This window comes from Podarcis liolepis (genome assembly GCF_965112155.1).
Source record: "Podarcis liolepis genome assembly, chromosome: 4".
NCBI classification, from domain to species: domain Eukaryota; kingdom Metazoa; phylum Chordata; class Lepidosauria; order Squamata; family Lacertidae; genus Podarcis; species Podarcis liolepis.
In genome coordinates, this window is record NC_139558.1 from 72,719,955 (window position 1) to 72,735,820 (window position 15,866).

Below are 15,866 nucleotides of genomic sequence, written 5' to 3' on the forward strand. Positions count from 1 at the left end.
TTGTTGTTGGGAGAAAGGCAAAGAATAACCTTATTTGCGGAATTTAGTACCTACAATTAACACTATGTGAATTGAATATTATGAATAATAATTCTAGTCTGCTCCACGTACAGTGGTACCTCAGGTTAAGTACTTAATTTGTTCCAGAGGTCCGTTCTTAACCTGAAGCACCACTTTAAATAATGGGTCCTCCTGCTGCGCTGCTGGAGCCCGATTTCTGTTCTTATCCTGAAGCAAAGTTCTTAACCTGAAGCACTATTTCTGGGTTAGTGGAGCATGTAACCTGAAACATATGTAACCTGAAGCGTATGTAACCCGAGGTACCACTGTATTAGTCTTGGGAGATGTGAATTAGCTCAGCTCATTTAAGCCTGTGGGCAAATAAAATTCTCCCTCCCTTTGTAGTTGCAACTCACAGGAACTGTGCATGTTGGCACATTGCCCTACTGCAAATATTCTTCCAAAAATGTGATTAGTATTGAGGAGGGGGGTGGGCAGGCTGTAACCATGGGGACCAGGTGGGAATAGCCTTGTACTTCTGTCTCACATGTTAATAGTATGGGCTGATAACCCAAATAGAGTTGTTAATCCTACTTGGTACAAGGTAAAGGTAAAAGACCCCTGACAGTTAAGTCCAGTCGCAAATGACTCTGGGGTTGCGGCGCTTATCTTGGTTTACTGGCCAAGGGAGTTGATGTTTGTCCACAGACAGTTTTTCTGGGTCATGTGGCTAGCATGACTAAGTCACTTCTGGCAAAACCAGAGCAGCGCACGGAAGCACCGTTTACCTTCCCTCTGGAGCAGTACTTGCACTTTGATGTGCTTTTGAACTGCTAGGTTTACCACTAATTTGGAATTTTGTCTACTAACATCAATTTGGCTTTCAATTCTAGATGCTCTTACCTAAAGTGCTATAAATAGTGAATTTATTCATCAGAGGTCTCTTTAACAAAGGCATGATCCCTGCTGCTAGATGAAAGTGGAGTTACTTGAAGCAGCTCTTGTTCTGGTTATTTTGTTCTGGTGCCTGCTAGGACTAGTTCACACATGGCATTTCTCTTACATGAAGATAATCTATGCAATGTGTGAAGGGGGGAGAGGAGAATTTTGTTTGGCCCACCTTTTTAAGCAAGCAGAAGTAATTTGCATAGTCCCAGACTAGTTTGAATATAATTATCATTTGGATTTTGCACATCTTTGAATCTGGCAATACAGTTTTCAGCAGAAGAAATATATCAAAATGTGGATTTTTAAGGTAACATAGAAATGCATGTATTGAGATAAAATAGGTATTCAAATGCAAATTTTGGTGGGGGTGGAACAGATGTTTGAATGACCATATGCAAAACTGATACAGTCCAGAAATAGGCTGATCTGTCCTTCCCTAGTGAAGAACATACAAGTATTTATTTTGTTGCACTTAGATTTTGGGAAGGCAATTCAATCATTCATACATATGTAAAGTAACCATGTGGCAGGAAAGTGTGACATTGTTATTCTAGGATAACCCCAGGAAGAACAAGGACATGCGTCAAGATCATTCCTAGGAGAAAAAAACAGAACATAAATTCAGAAATGCAAGACAACAAGAAAACAGGATAGTAAAATAAAGTACGGACTTAATGAGGATATTAAAATGGTTGTAAGATGGGCCAAAACAATTTGGAAGCTCCTAAAGTTTATTTTACTTAACACATGGCTTCCAAAAAGCAAATCTGTTTCTGGCTTAAAGATTCAGTTCATTTGGATAAGCTGCTTTGTGTCCATAGAAACAGGTACAGCTGAACAAAACTGATCACACCCTCTGTGAGGAAAACAGGCCTTTAATGGGAAAAAGATTATTTGACCATACTCTCACACTTATGCATGGCCAATTACAAAAGTCATTGCTGTTATTTAGTCTGCACATTAGACGCAAAAAGAGTAAATAAGCTAAGGAAACTCTGGTTGCTCTTATCAGTCCTCGTCTCAAGAAGAGAATTGTATTCTTGCCTATCAGGAATATGGTTAAAATTGACCAAAAAGTCAGAAATATATACTTAGAATGCCTCCTGGAATAAGGGTGGATTTGCCACTCTTTTTAAAGATGTCATTTGACTCTTCATCACTTTTAGCTATACTATTGCAGTCCAATGCTGTTATTGCCTACTCAGAAGTAAGTCCCATTGAATTCAGTGGCAGTTATATTTCCAGCTAAGAATGCATAGGATTGTAGCCTAAACTGATTAAAATATAACTTTTCAGGAACTATAATCTCTCTGTAGATAAAAGTGTTAATGTCATTGTGCTCCATTGGAGAGCTATAGTACTGGAGCCAAAGGCAAAGGCATCCATATTGTTAGGTGTACTCAACACCATTTCGTTCAGTGGATTTAAGAACACCTGACAGTGTTGGTTTGTATTTTCCATAATCCTTATAGCCTATCCAGTTGGCTTTAACAGAACATGTCAATTGTTTTCTCTACTAGGAATTACAAAAACGGAGAGAAACTACATATACAGTTCAGCAGCCGACTCACATTTGCTTAAAACTATTGCTGTTAAAACATTCATGGAACAGTGAAAATTCAAAACAAAAGATTAAAAATAAAATTACACAAAGAGTTTGGAATGAAAAGCTGTATACTCCCTAACCTAGCCAGACACAACAAAGCACATTGATGACCTTCACAAAGTGCTTTGCTCTGCTTCAGTTATAGAGTTTGTGTGGCCATGCTTCACTAAGATTAAGTGATACACTCTGATATAATCTGGTGGTGCACTGCATTTTGTTTTGAAGTTGTGTTTTAAATCAGCTGGATAGCTCAGTTGGTTAGGGCATGGTGCTGATAACACCAAGGTTGCAGGCTCGATCCTGCATATTCCTGCATTGAGTGGTGGCAGGAGTTTGGACTAGATGACCCTAAGAGTCACTTCCAATTAAAGAGGTAAATTAATATACACTTAATATACAGTGGTAACTCAGGTTACATATGCTTCAGGTTACAGACTCCGCTAACCTAGAAATATTACCTCAGGTTAAGAGCTTTGCTTCAGGTTGAGAACAGAAATCGTGCTCCGGCGGTACGGTGGCAGCAGGAAGCCCCATTAGCTAAAGTGGTGCTTCAGGTTAAGAACAGTTTCCAGAACGAATTAAGTACTTAACCCGAGGTACCACTGTACTTGTTTATTTGAATATAAATACAGTGGTACCTTGGGTTACAAACACTTCAGGTTACAGATTCCACTAACCCAGAAATAGTACCTCGTGTTAAGAACTTTGCTTCAGGATGAGAACAGAAATCGCGCAGCAGTGGGAGGCCCATTAGCTAAAGTGGTCTTCAGGTTAAGAACAGTTTCAGGTTAAGAATGGACCTCCAGAACAAATTAAGTTCTTAACCTGAGGTACCAGTGTATTCACTTTTATGTTTCTTATTAAAAAAATAGACCTATTGAAGTCTTCCCTCATATTGCAACATGCCTGCTTAAAGCAGATTACCCTAGGCCAGGATTCAATGCTTGATGCTCTTTGAGATAAGGAAAACACATAAAAGAGCACTAATCCTAAAATCAGCTGCTGGCACACATTAGAACAGCCACAAGGATGTTAATAGCTTGAATAGTTGCCTGCAAGGCTGTATCTGACAATTTTTTCATACATGGAAGAGCAGCTGGTCTGGAGATTTTGAATACCCTCTGGTGATTTGGGGCAACTTTATGTCTTTGTACTCCTGGGGTGGGCTTCCTACACACACAGTTTCTGGGAAGTGACTCCCACTGAATTTAGTTCTGAGTAAACACATTTAGCATCACCTTCCATGTTTCTTAATCCTGTTTTGTATCAAAATGATGAGATTGGTCACAATCTTCATAAAGAATGCAGATTGCTTTGCGAGCTTGCAATTTGAAAGTGCTGCAAGGCCCTTTCTAGTAGAAATAGCTCTACCATGGTACGTTCAAATTATTTCCATGAAGAGAGCTAATTGTCATTGCAAAAACATCATAAGAAAGTATCATTGACAGGTGGAAGTTAGAAGAGCACAAAAGCTTCTAAAGTCTCCTGCTGTGTTTACATTTAGGACAGCAGCATGATTGAAACTGACACTAAAAGGAAAGAGCTGTGGTGATCTTTCAAATATGATTCAGTCAGAAAGAGGATGCCCAAGCTCGGATTAAAAACTACTATTAAAAACTGAAATAACTTGAGAAATTGTAATAACCTCCAATTTTAAGATATGTCTTTAAGCCTTATTAAGCAAAATGTGCAGACTTCATGACAGCATCTGTAGCATTTTTTACATTGCACTCAAAAAAGCCATTAGACGAAGTTTGTGTTTATGTGTTTGTGCACACACATGCACAACAATGTTTTACTTCAGTGTAACAACAATGTAGTCTGTAGTTGTGCCATCTTTCTGCCCTTTACAGAAGTACAGTGTGAATCCACAGAGAAGTCAAATTCAGCCAATTCCGTTAGGGTATACATGATTTCAGAAACCAAGTAATGACTTGCTTTATTTTGGTTATTTATATGTTCAGTATACTGTACAGAGTGGTCCACTGTCCAAACTGAGGGGTTAAGACTGCAGTCATAGTTATTTTCCAATCAAACTCAATAGGTTTTGTTTCCAGGAAGACATCATATAGTATTGCAGGCTGAATGACTTACCTGTTTCTTAGTAATGATCATCACATCTCAAAAGAGATCCTGGAAGTACAGAGGAGTCTTAGAGAAGAGAATGTAACAAGTTTGAGGACATCGTGAAATACTCATACGCTGTTCCCTGCCAAGTCTCAACATTTTCTAGATGGAATAGATAGTGATTAATGTCAGCTTTGGACAAAACTCAAGCAGAAATTGTGTGCTTCTTCCAAAGTTGGAAGTCAACCATTGTGAATTGCTCAGAAACTTTAGTTGACCAAAGTCTACAGAATGCTGTGTTTCATACTTTTATAGTTATTGTTCTCACAAACATTTACTGACATGACCTGTGCACAGTTGAAACTGTGTGATTTCCAGCTCTTAATGGTTTGATATGCATATATAATCATTGATTTTTGTGTATCAAAACATTTACCCCTTCAAAAACAAAAACAAAAACAGAGAGAGGAAGAATTGGGTCACTGAATGAATTTATAGTTTGCACCCACCCATTCTTATGAGGAACAGTGTGTGTGCTGTTGCATGCAAGAATTTCTGCATAAGAATCTCTTAAACTGGCAGGTTCTCTTATGCTGGGTTGGGGATGGAGAGGCTTCTCTAGGGAAACCTCTTTCCTTAATAGCTGTCCACAGTCACTGCTAGCAGACGGCGCATAGGAAGGCAGGGCAGGGGGGCAGTCTGCCCCAGGTGCCATCATGGTGGGCGGTGACAAATTAACAAGGAAGCATTACTGCCCTACTAGGGTGGTTCATAAAAACAACAACAAAAAAACAAATGCCTGCTCCAAAGGTCTTATTTTACTGCACTAGGGATTATATAGCTACATATGAAATTTCATGCATATCAGTTAATATCTTGACCCTCCTCCACAAAAATAGCTGTTTACTTGGCCATTTTCCTATGTCATGAAGGCTGAAATTTCAACAAAGCACGTGCCTTTGCTAGACTCTTTTCAGGCACCCGCTAAATGCATTCTTCTTTAGGCAAGCATACCTAGATGCTTAGGAAGTTGAAGTAATTTTAATATTGATATGTTAGCTTTTGTACGTGTTAAAGTAGGAATGTTAATTTTTCTTTATTTTACTGCTGTGGTTTCTTTTGTTTTTTGTTTTGGTAAACCACTTTGCAGGTTTTTAAAAAATAAATTTTATTAAATAAATAAACAATAAATATAAATAAAATAACACAAGCCAAAACACAATCCATCCTGTAGATTTAAGTATCTGTCCATAGTCGCCTACTTGTTATCAGAGGCTCAGAAGCCACATTCTTTTGTAAGAAAATATGATATAAATAAAACCATTTTTGCAGGCAAACAAACAACAAACAAACAAACATGTGGGGGGGGGGTGACAAGAATTTTTCCACACTTGGTACCACCTGACCTTCCTACACCTCTGCTAGCAGAGAATTAGCACCTGAGCTTAACTGACATGCTTTCTCCTCAACAACATGCAAGCATTGCCCTTAGATCAGGGGTCTGCAACCTGCGGCTCCGGAGCCGCATGTGGCTCTTTTACACCTTTGCCGCAGCTCCGGGGCAGATACTAGCGAGGGGAGGAGGCGCATTGTGCGCCCCAACACTCCCCACTGTGGCAGGCGCTGTACTGGCTGTGACGTCGCATGGGGGCGGTGTGTGCGTTAGTCATGCACCGTCCCGACATCACCTTCCCGTCCGCCCGCCCGCTACATTGTAAGGGGCATGTATGCTGGTCACTGCATTGAAAGGGGAGTGAAGAACACACACACAAAAAAGGTAACTTGTTAATTTAACGTTTATTTCTATGAGGAGGAGTAATTCTGAGGGGTCAAACAAAGAAATAATAAAAAAATGTGACAAAAAAGTTATTTTTATAATGACGAGTTTTGCGGCTCCCAGTTTTTTCTCTCTTCGGAAACGGGTCCAAGTGGCTCTTTTTGTCTTAAAGGTTGCAGACCCCTGCCTTAGATAATACTAATATTGCTCACTTATCTCTCTGCTGCTGTTGCATAAAGTGCACTATGGACAGATACTGAACAAAATGTGCAAATAGTAGAGTTCCTGCAAAAAGGTTTACAGCATAATAAAAACAAGACTCAGAAGGAGAATAATAATAATAATAATAATAATAATAATAATAATAATAATAATAATAATAGACCTAGATGAGGTGATATAATTTAGAGATGGTGAAGATTAGTTACAAGGATGGAAGCTGGGTTGTTTAAAAAATTAGCTTGTAATCTTCTAGAATACTTCAAGAAGGAACTGCAAGGGAAAATGTTGAATTGCAGCTTGTAATAATCATTTCAAAAGGACAAAGAGCTGCAGCACTGTGAATGTAACAATGGAAAGAGTTTAAAAGACTCCAAGAAGCACAAGAAAAGAGTGAACATGAATCAAAGTGAATTATAGGACTGGGACAAAAGTCACTGACAGACTGAAGGGAATAGGTAGAAGAATGATGAGAAATTAGGATAGACAGAGAAGAACCACCATATAAGTATTAAAAGGTAAAGGGGAAGATACAGTGGTACCTCAGGTTAACTACTTAATTCATTCAGGAGGTCCGTTCTTAACCTGAAACTGTTCTTAACCTGAAGCACCACTTTAGCTAATGGGGCCTCCTGCTGCTGCCGCAGTGCCGGATCACGATTTCTGTTCTCATCCTGAAGCAAAGTTCTTAACCTGAGGTACTATTTCTGGGTTAGCGGAGTCTGTAACCTGAAGCATATGTAACCTGAAGCGTATGTAACCCGAGGTACCACTGTATATTGAAAATGAAAAGGAGCATGAAAACAATGAAGAAAGCAGCAATTGAGAACAGAAATTAAAGGTTTGAGTTGTGAAACATGAAGCCAGTGTAAATAATTTTATATTGCTAATGAAAGCCTTGAATAATGGTTTTACATTCTGGTTTTGTCCTGTAAACTGCACTGAGACCTGTGGGAATAGGGCAGTATATAAATTCAATAAATAGTAATGATGATGATTTATTGGTTCTGATGGAGACAAAAGGATGAATTGAGGTTATCAAAGGAGAAAGAATCAATTAGTTTTAGCAGGTAGCATTTATTAACCTAGGAGAGGGAGAAGGGAGAAGAATGTGGCACCTCACAGTGCCAACAATCTTCTTTCTGCCACCTAAACAGATGCCCATAATCTGTACTGGAGGGCAATGGTCATCTGGGCAAGGCGCCTTCCTGCCAGTAGAAGGAAAAGAGGGAAACTGGGTTAGCCCTGAGCTTCCCAAGAACAGTAGGGCGAGAAGCGTCTCCCTTCCTAATTCTGCAAGAAAGGAAGAAAGAGAATTTGTATTCAGCTCCAGTCCTACATGAGAGCAAATTGGACCTGCATGCTAAGTCTCTGCCCACATCTGTGATTTTTCACAGATTGCATTTTTCTAAAATATTAATCAATGAATAGATACCAGTTTAAAACTTTCTTTTATTGAAAATTAATGTTTTGTTTTGTTTTTTTAATCTCTTTGAAGTTTTGTTACAATCAAGTCTTTTAAAATTCAGTAGTCATAGAATCATAGTATTCTTTATATTCAATTTTTAAAAGTCTGATTAAAATGTTTACACCTTGAAGGCTTTGGTTAGTCCAAATAATTTTGAATTTGCACAACTAAATATTTTAAAAGGTCAGAAAGATCCTTTTATCAATGGAGGAAATAGATATATTCAAAAAGCAAACAAAAAAACCTTATATTTTTGCAACAAAAAAGCTTTTCTCTCATAAGCATTGTTTTAATCAGTTTATTATGATCAACTCTTGGATGAAGTTAGCTGGTTTTCACTAGAAACATTTACGTGAACTTATGGCCTCTAACCACAAAAGCATGTGTTCTTCCAGAGCATATCAAATGTACTAAGAATTTCTTAGCTAGAGAGTAAAAATATCAGTGAGTTTGGCTTTGGTTTACTTCATTTCATTGTTTCCGACAAAGAACAATGTTTCTGAAACAATTGCAAGCTGGTTCTCAGAAAATACACCCAGACAGCAATTTATTCTGACACTGGAAAAAATGTGGTTAGGTTTATAAAAGAATCCTCTGCTTATGCAAATTATTACTATTGTAACAGAGTTGTAAAAATATCGATATGTGTGTATTTTGACATTCTCATGTGGCCTAATTTATCTGCAACTGTTTCTAAAGAATTATTAGCTATCTGATTTACAGCTTTATCTTTATAGAAATAGCATTTCCACAGCTAAATTATATACCATCTATAAAATACTCTACAATTTAGCTTTTTTATGCTTCCTTATGTGTCAGTAGCTGAAAGGGCAGCATTTTATAGAGACCAAATCCACACAGAGTTAGGCATGGTCCCATTGAAATGGACTTAAGCATGTCTAACTCTTTAGGCCAATGTGTTTGCAGCAGACTTGGTAATAAAGAGGTGAGATACTTTGTTGGCAAAGACTCTCCTCCCTGAAAGAGAGGGGAGTGCTTGTGGGCGGGAGCCCGAACACCGCTCCTAGCAGGGGGCGTTGCCCCCTGCCTCCAGCTCACCTGGCTGGCACTCACGCCCCCCCGGTGGCCGCCCAACCAGGTGCCATGGGGGGGGGGGCGTGTCCAGCAGCCTCTATGCTGCAGTGCCAGCCTCTCCCCGGCCTCATTTCTCTTCGTCGTCCTGTGCGAGTCACCCACCCTCCACTCCCTTTGAGTTAGGGCTTAGGTCATTGGCCTTGCTATGGACCTTAGGTTGGTCGCCCCGGTTGCCCGGGGGGCCTGGTAGGAGTTTTTCCATTTGGCATTAGGCTTTTTGGTTTTTTCGCCTACCTCGTAGCAATCGTCACAACTTTCTGGTGGTATTGGTGGGTAGGTTAGGCATTGGAATAATGTGTTGTGGTGTGTCGAAGTGCTAGGTGTGGCCATTGCCTATGCCTTCAATTTATAGGGGTATTCCGGTAAAGGAATCTGGGGGTCGTGTATTCCGTCCGATGCCTGCTTGGCGGGAGGCCTTGGCACGACCCTCGGTGACAGCAGGGGTGAGCCTATAGTTGGATTAGCATCAACAGGCTCCACCTACTGGTGAATAACCCACTTGTTTCGATCCAATGCCTAAGCCAATACCTTTCCATTGCTGTAATCAATAAAGTTGTGGCCTTTTCTAGCCCCTTTGTTGGCAAATAACTGCAGCGGGTTAATTACTGCCTATTAATGTTAAATCCTAACTTCCAGTATGGGTAACTATTTGCTGTAGGCATCATTTTACTGCCAGTAAAGCCCAAATTTTACAGCAAGCTCTTCTTGGCTCAGTTGATTGATATATGTCCTGATCCTGGCACCTTCAAGCCCCACATGTTAAGGTGTCATGGGAGGGTCCTGTCCTCATCACTGTCCCGTGAGCTTCAGATGAGTGAGTTCGAATGAGCTCAAGAAATTCACATCCCATGTTGCCCCAAACTATTAAGACTTTGGCTTATCCACTTAAAAATTGAAATAATTGTTAATTGGTTCATTGCTATATGTCACAGTAGCTGCTTAATTCAAAGGCATAAATCTCTAAACCAACACAACTGTCCTGTTTTAATAGCTTCAGAGCTTGTCCCTTGAGATGGTCTTTCCTTCTTTTTCTTCTTTCTTAAAAAATAATTAAATAAAAATGTATACAGTGGTACCTCGGTTTTCGAATGTCTCCATTGACAAACATTTCAGTTTTCGGACACCGTAAACCCAGAAGTAAATGCTTCAGTTTTCAAACACGCCTCAGAAGTCGAACATGCCGTACGGCTTCCGCTGAGTGCAAGATCCTCAGGCCTAGCTGTTGGCTACTGAGTTTTTGGTTTTCAAACGTTTCAGAACTCAGACAGGTCTTCTGTAACGGATTACGTTCAAAAACCGAGGTACCACTGTATATCACTATCGTGTTAGTTCAAGTATTTCTATTCCTACTTAACCCTCAACTTTTTTCCTCATACTTTTATTACTTGCAGGAAAATGACATGACTACTTATAATGAGGTTGATCTAGGGAACACAATGAAACTCTGCTCGTGCAATAGGGCTTCCTTGCGTCTTCCCCCTCCTCCTCGCAGCCCCCGATGTCCCTCAAAGTCAACTCCTAGTGGTTAGAGGACCCTGTGGAGTGGTATAGGATGGAGTGCAAGGGGCTGCAGTGGATTAATCAGAATTGAAGGCAGGGAAATGCCTTGCATAAGTAGTAATGCCCTCCCACTGGAGAAAGGCGCATTTGGATCCAAATCAATAAGTAGGTATGTTTTTGTTTTCAAAACGTATCAAAATTTTGTCATCTCATAGACAGAGATGTTCTTCTACAGCTCTCATCATCACTAACCGTTGACCATACTGACTGGGACTGGTGGGAATTTAAGTCCAACATACGGTTCTCCATCCCTGCCATAGGTAATAATAAGATGCAATGTACACTCTTGAGTTTGTTGGATTTTACAAATGATCATCCTAATGCTTTTCAGACGCAGAGCCAAGATACTTGATTGCAGTGAGGCCAGCACCTGTTCCAAATTACAAGAAACCATGCTCAGGTATTGTAACAGTATTAAACATTTTTTTCCATAAACAGTTAGAAGAGAAAACATTTATTTGAGATGGCAGATAATAATTCTGCTAGTTCTGTGTGTTTATGTCAAGATATCCCCAGAGTGTTGAGATAGTGCCATGAGGGAGTCAGGGAGTATGCCTGCGGTACAACACATTTCTGCAACGGCCTTTAATGTTCAATGATGATGATGAAATGTCTATCTGCCATAGATAAACAGTGATGGAATATGTACTTTCCCAGGCCCCTTCACTCTGAGGAAGGCCATGTTGTGCTTCCTCTACTCATGCATGTAAATTCATGGGGGGGGGGCGGCAATGTGAAGCATTGGAATGTTGAATGGTGGTCCTGAAATTTTAGATGCTATGGAAATAAATACTTAAGTAACAGAAGGTAGTATTAACCTTCTAACCAGGTTACATGTTTATATGCTTTTGTAGTCTCTCTGGCAAGCACCATACACATCAAATTGCATACAAATTTGTTTCCTTTGCCTTGAAACACAACCAATGTAATTCTTCAGGTAAGGCTCAGATTTATTCCTGTCCTCTATTAGGTGACAAACTAAACTGAATTCAGTTTACTAGCTATGCCACATGCTACACACACACACACACACACACACACACACACACACACACACACCTGTTTGTGCAGTTTTGGGTGATCTGCCAAAAAATTTAAAAAGGACCGGTGAACTGCTGGAAGACCACAGTACATGGTTGAGTCAAAAGTTATGCAGGCCCTTCAGATACATTTTCTGATATATAAAATTGTTTAAAGTTTCTATTTTTTCTTACATAGGTAAAACGAATACACCAAAGCCCCTCCAGCTGGTAATAGGCACTTTAACTCCAACTTCGGTCTTCTTGTCCTGGGGGATCTTAGTCAACCCAAAGCATGATTGGACCACAATGAATAACTGTGCAAATGACAGGTAATCAACTGAAAGATACGGCTAATGAAGATTACAGGATGGCGTTTTGCCCATTTGGCTTGGATTCCAAGTTGCTGCATTCACAGAAGGATAGATGAGCTTGTGCCTATGCCACATGCTTCACACACACTCTGTGCCATTTTTGATGGTCACTCAGAACAAAACAATTGTTGAAGGGGTTCTTCCATGGGTGCAAGATCCTAGTCACAGAGCAGAAGCATAGGATCCAAGCCTTTATAATTAAGAGGCATCAGAATGACGCAATGAAACCTAACAATTTTGGTCAGAGCTTACCTTTTTCATGTTCCTTTTTATGTGCCAAAAATACCTTCCACTTTTGGCACATTGCAAACACATATGCTATTTCAGTGCTATTTCTTTGAACTTCTTTGGGCTCACATTCCTCAGCCGCATTTGCCCACAATGCCTGTTGGCTGTGGTGGTCCACATTATTTTGTCAACAATGCCACGGTGGAATGATAACGTTACAGGTACTAGTAAACAAATTCACATTGCTCATGCCAGATGAATTGGTGTGAGACTAAATGAGGGCTGTGAGATGAAGATGAAGGAAAATGGGAGCATTAGCTGAGCAGTAGCAGCAAAAAAAATGTGAATGTATGGCAGGGTAAGTATTTTTCAGCTGTCTGATCAGCCGTGGCAAACATGCTACTTTTTGAGATGACTATCAAAAGTAGAGAACATTGACACAAATATAGTGTTGGAATAATTCCTGTAACAGTTTTGGACTTGAAGTCTCCCTTCCCTAAGTCACAATTCTATGTTATTTATAGTTTAATTTATCAGGTGGCTGTTGCCTAAGAGCTGTTGGCACCTTTTTCCATATTGCTTTCCCTGCATGAACCTCATATTGCTCTCAAAATGCTGCCAGGCTTGATTTTAATCTCAATTAGATCAAGCTAAATCTGTAAGAACTGCTGAATTAAGTGGCATAGTTGGAATAAGTTGAGAGGACATTTAAGATTCCTTCATGTTTTTATTCCTGGAGGCCAATCAGTTATGAACATGATGCAGTAACAACAAAAATCAATGCTGATTCTTTTCCCCCCTTGATTGATTGATGAGTTCCATGGAAAAAATAAAATAAGCAGATTAGAAAACTAGGGCATATTTTTAAGGTGGGAAATTCTAGAGAAGACATGTAGTTGAAACAGATTTACATCAAGCATTAAAGTAAGCTTTAAACAACTATCATTCTGTTAGAAAAGTAGTTTATGAAAGCTGTTGCTTTCTTATGCTTTACTTAGATTTTCAGGTCAAATTTATCAAAATCAGAAATTCTAATTCTGGGGTTTCTTAAATGTTAAATCAGTGATATGTTGCTTAATGGTGTCTGTTGATTAGACAATACAACTCAGTAATGTTTTAAACCCATATTTGTTTATTCTAATGAACTGTGGAGCTTGGATTTACTATACTGGCAATAAGCAAATGGTCATTTTGGCTGCTCAGAATAGTCACTTTCCAGTGACTGAAATGAGTCTAAACTAACAGAGAATCCAATATTTGCAAAGAGAATCCTCAGGAAGGCTATAGTAAATTTCAGTCTAGTCTTGCTTGAATCCCAGAAGCAAAATGATACTGACTATATCACCTATTGTTCCTTAGATGAAAAAAAACACCACAGTACCTTATTTTAAATTGTATTTCCCCCTTTAATTAGAAGTATCAATTTTATTTTTCTCAACTAGGTTTTATACAGTCCGCTACAGAGAAAAGGACAAGAATAAGAAGTGGGTTCTCCAGCTTTGTCCAACAACAGAAACTGTGGTGGATAATCTGAAACCCAACACAATTTATGAATTTGGAGTGAAAGACAATACAGATAATGGGGTCTGGAGCAAGATTTTCAATCACAAAGTGGCTGTGCCTGGTAAGTAATGCCTCTTTCTGAGCAGAACAAGATGCTACAGGGTAGGCATTTTGGCACATGTCAGCTCTTTTCAGACGTAAAGTAGGTGTGGCTTCTATTCTTTACCCCCCAAAAATGAGCACATGGGTGAAGGAAGTGAAACCTTCCATTTCCTGCCTCGCTGTACTGTGTGCTATTGCTTTCAGCAAACTTCCCTCTGCCAGGCTCACTTCCATTATTGAAATTGACCTGGGGAGAAACTATTTAAAGCCAAGTGAGGATTCCCAGGTAAGATCCTCCCTCTGTTGTGTGGGCAGGTAATCCCTCCCCTACCTAGCCTGGTCTCCTTGGCAACGCTTCCCCCAGGTGGGATTGGACAACTGACTGAGGTAGGCAGAGACCTCCAGATATCCCACCTGAGGGAAGGCAAAGCCAAGCCTATGCTGATGGGGCCGCTCCAGATGGGGACGCGTCCATGCAAAGGGCGCCCCCCCCCATTTTAAGCGGGGAGCGGTCATTAAAGCAGCAGAGCAAAGTGAGGTATGGCTGGGCTGTGCATGGGTTTCACTCACATCCCCTGTGCTCTCTTTTCTTATTGCAATAATAGACTCCCTACATCTATGCATGATGCAGACTTAAGCACAGCTGTCCCATCATGTCATAGCTTGGCTCTATGTTATTGAAGGGAAAGGTCAGATTATTGGCATGTTATGCAGTCGTTAAAATTATTAATGTCAAGACTTGCACTTGACTGTACTGCATGTTGATAATCAATAAAAATTTAGAGATGGTTTTAAATTCTTTTTTTACAAATCTGACATCACAGCATGCCCCCAAACAGATTTAGTTTGCTCTCCAGTATTAATCTGCACTTTGAGACATTTCATGAACTCACATCTGCCTTTTTCTCTAGGGTTTCTTGCAGTCAAATCAGTGCAGTGCAACATGTCATATTTTAATAACCTGCTTCATTGTTGTTGTTCGCAATAACATGTAGCACTAGCCTGTACAGTGTGAACTGTTGAGGCTGTTCAGGGTGCATGTACCTTTAATTAGAAGTTTCCTGTTTGCAGATCTTTCTGGATTTCTTTCTTTCTATTGATCACAGCTAGGAGGTTAATGTTTTAATTGCCCTTTGAATAGCCTTTCTTAATTTGACAACTATTGATTTCTGCTCCTGCAAAATCAGAGTGGATGTCTCTAGTTCCTGTTTCCCTTGGATTGCTTTCCTCTCCCATTTTACATGGCAAAATAGCATCATATCCATTTTGTTACATCCGTCTATTCCTACAGTACTAGCATCTGTTAGTGCTTGGCATTGTCTCTCACACATAATTGAAGATTCCCCTTTTCTGCTCATTCACCTGAAAAACTACCATATGTTTCCATCTATTAGACGCCCTGTGTATAGTCCATTTTGGGGGACTAAGTTTTAAGAAAATGAGGGGAGATGCCCCAAAGTTGTAGAGCCTCTCCCCCCACGCATCTGTGGGCAGGAAACACTCCCTAGATCGTTTCCCCTGCCCAGATAGGGAGTGTTTCCCATGCTCAGCACCATCGAGGGAAGTTGTGCTTCAGCCAGCCAGCATCCCCAGATCGCTCTCTGCTTGCAACAGCATCTCCCCCCATGGCCACTGTCTGTGTATGGGACGACCCCAGTTTTTTGACATGATTTTTGTGTCAAAAAACCTCACCCAATACAAGGGAAAATACAGTAGGTTCTGAAGCAGCATATTTGCTTCCTTAATTTGGGTTATGGTTGTTTCATTTTATTTATGGCATACATTTTTGTTTTATTCTGATTTAAAATCTTTCATGCATGCAGTAGAAAACCCTTTGTGTCTGTATGGAATGTTTCTCAAGCTGTGTAATGTCCTCTATTTTCTATATTAATTGCTGAGC

At 39.9% G+C, this 15,866-nt stretch overlaps 1 protein-coding gene across 22 annotated transcripts in view; it reads left to right on the forward strand.

The window, feature by feature from the left end:
- The window catches only part of ABI3BP (ABI family member 3 binding protein), a 128,461-nt gene that overhangs the window by 28,218 nt on the left and 84,377 nt on the right, over positions 1-15,866 (forward strand). For all 22 annotated transcript variants that reach the window (XM_083500748.1, XM_083500749.1, XM_083500750.1 and 19 more), the window contains exons 3-5: positions 11,072-11,140; positions 11,959-12,091; positions 13,804-13,985. In XM_083500748.1, the coding sequence (XP_083356874.1) occupies positions 11,072-11,140; positions 11,959-12,091; positions 13,804-13,985 (384 nt within the window). The remainder of the gene's footprint in view (positions 1-11,071; positions 11,141-11,958; positions 12,092-13,803; positions 13,986-15,866) is intronic.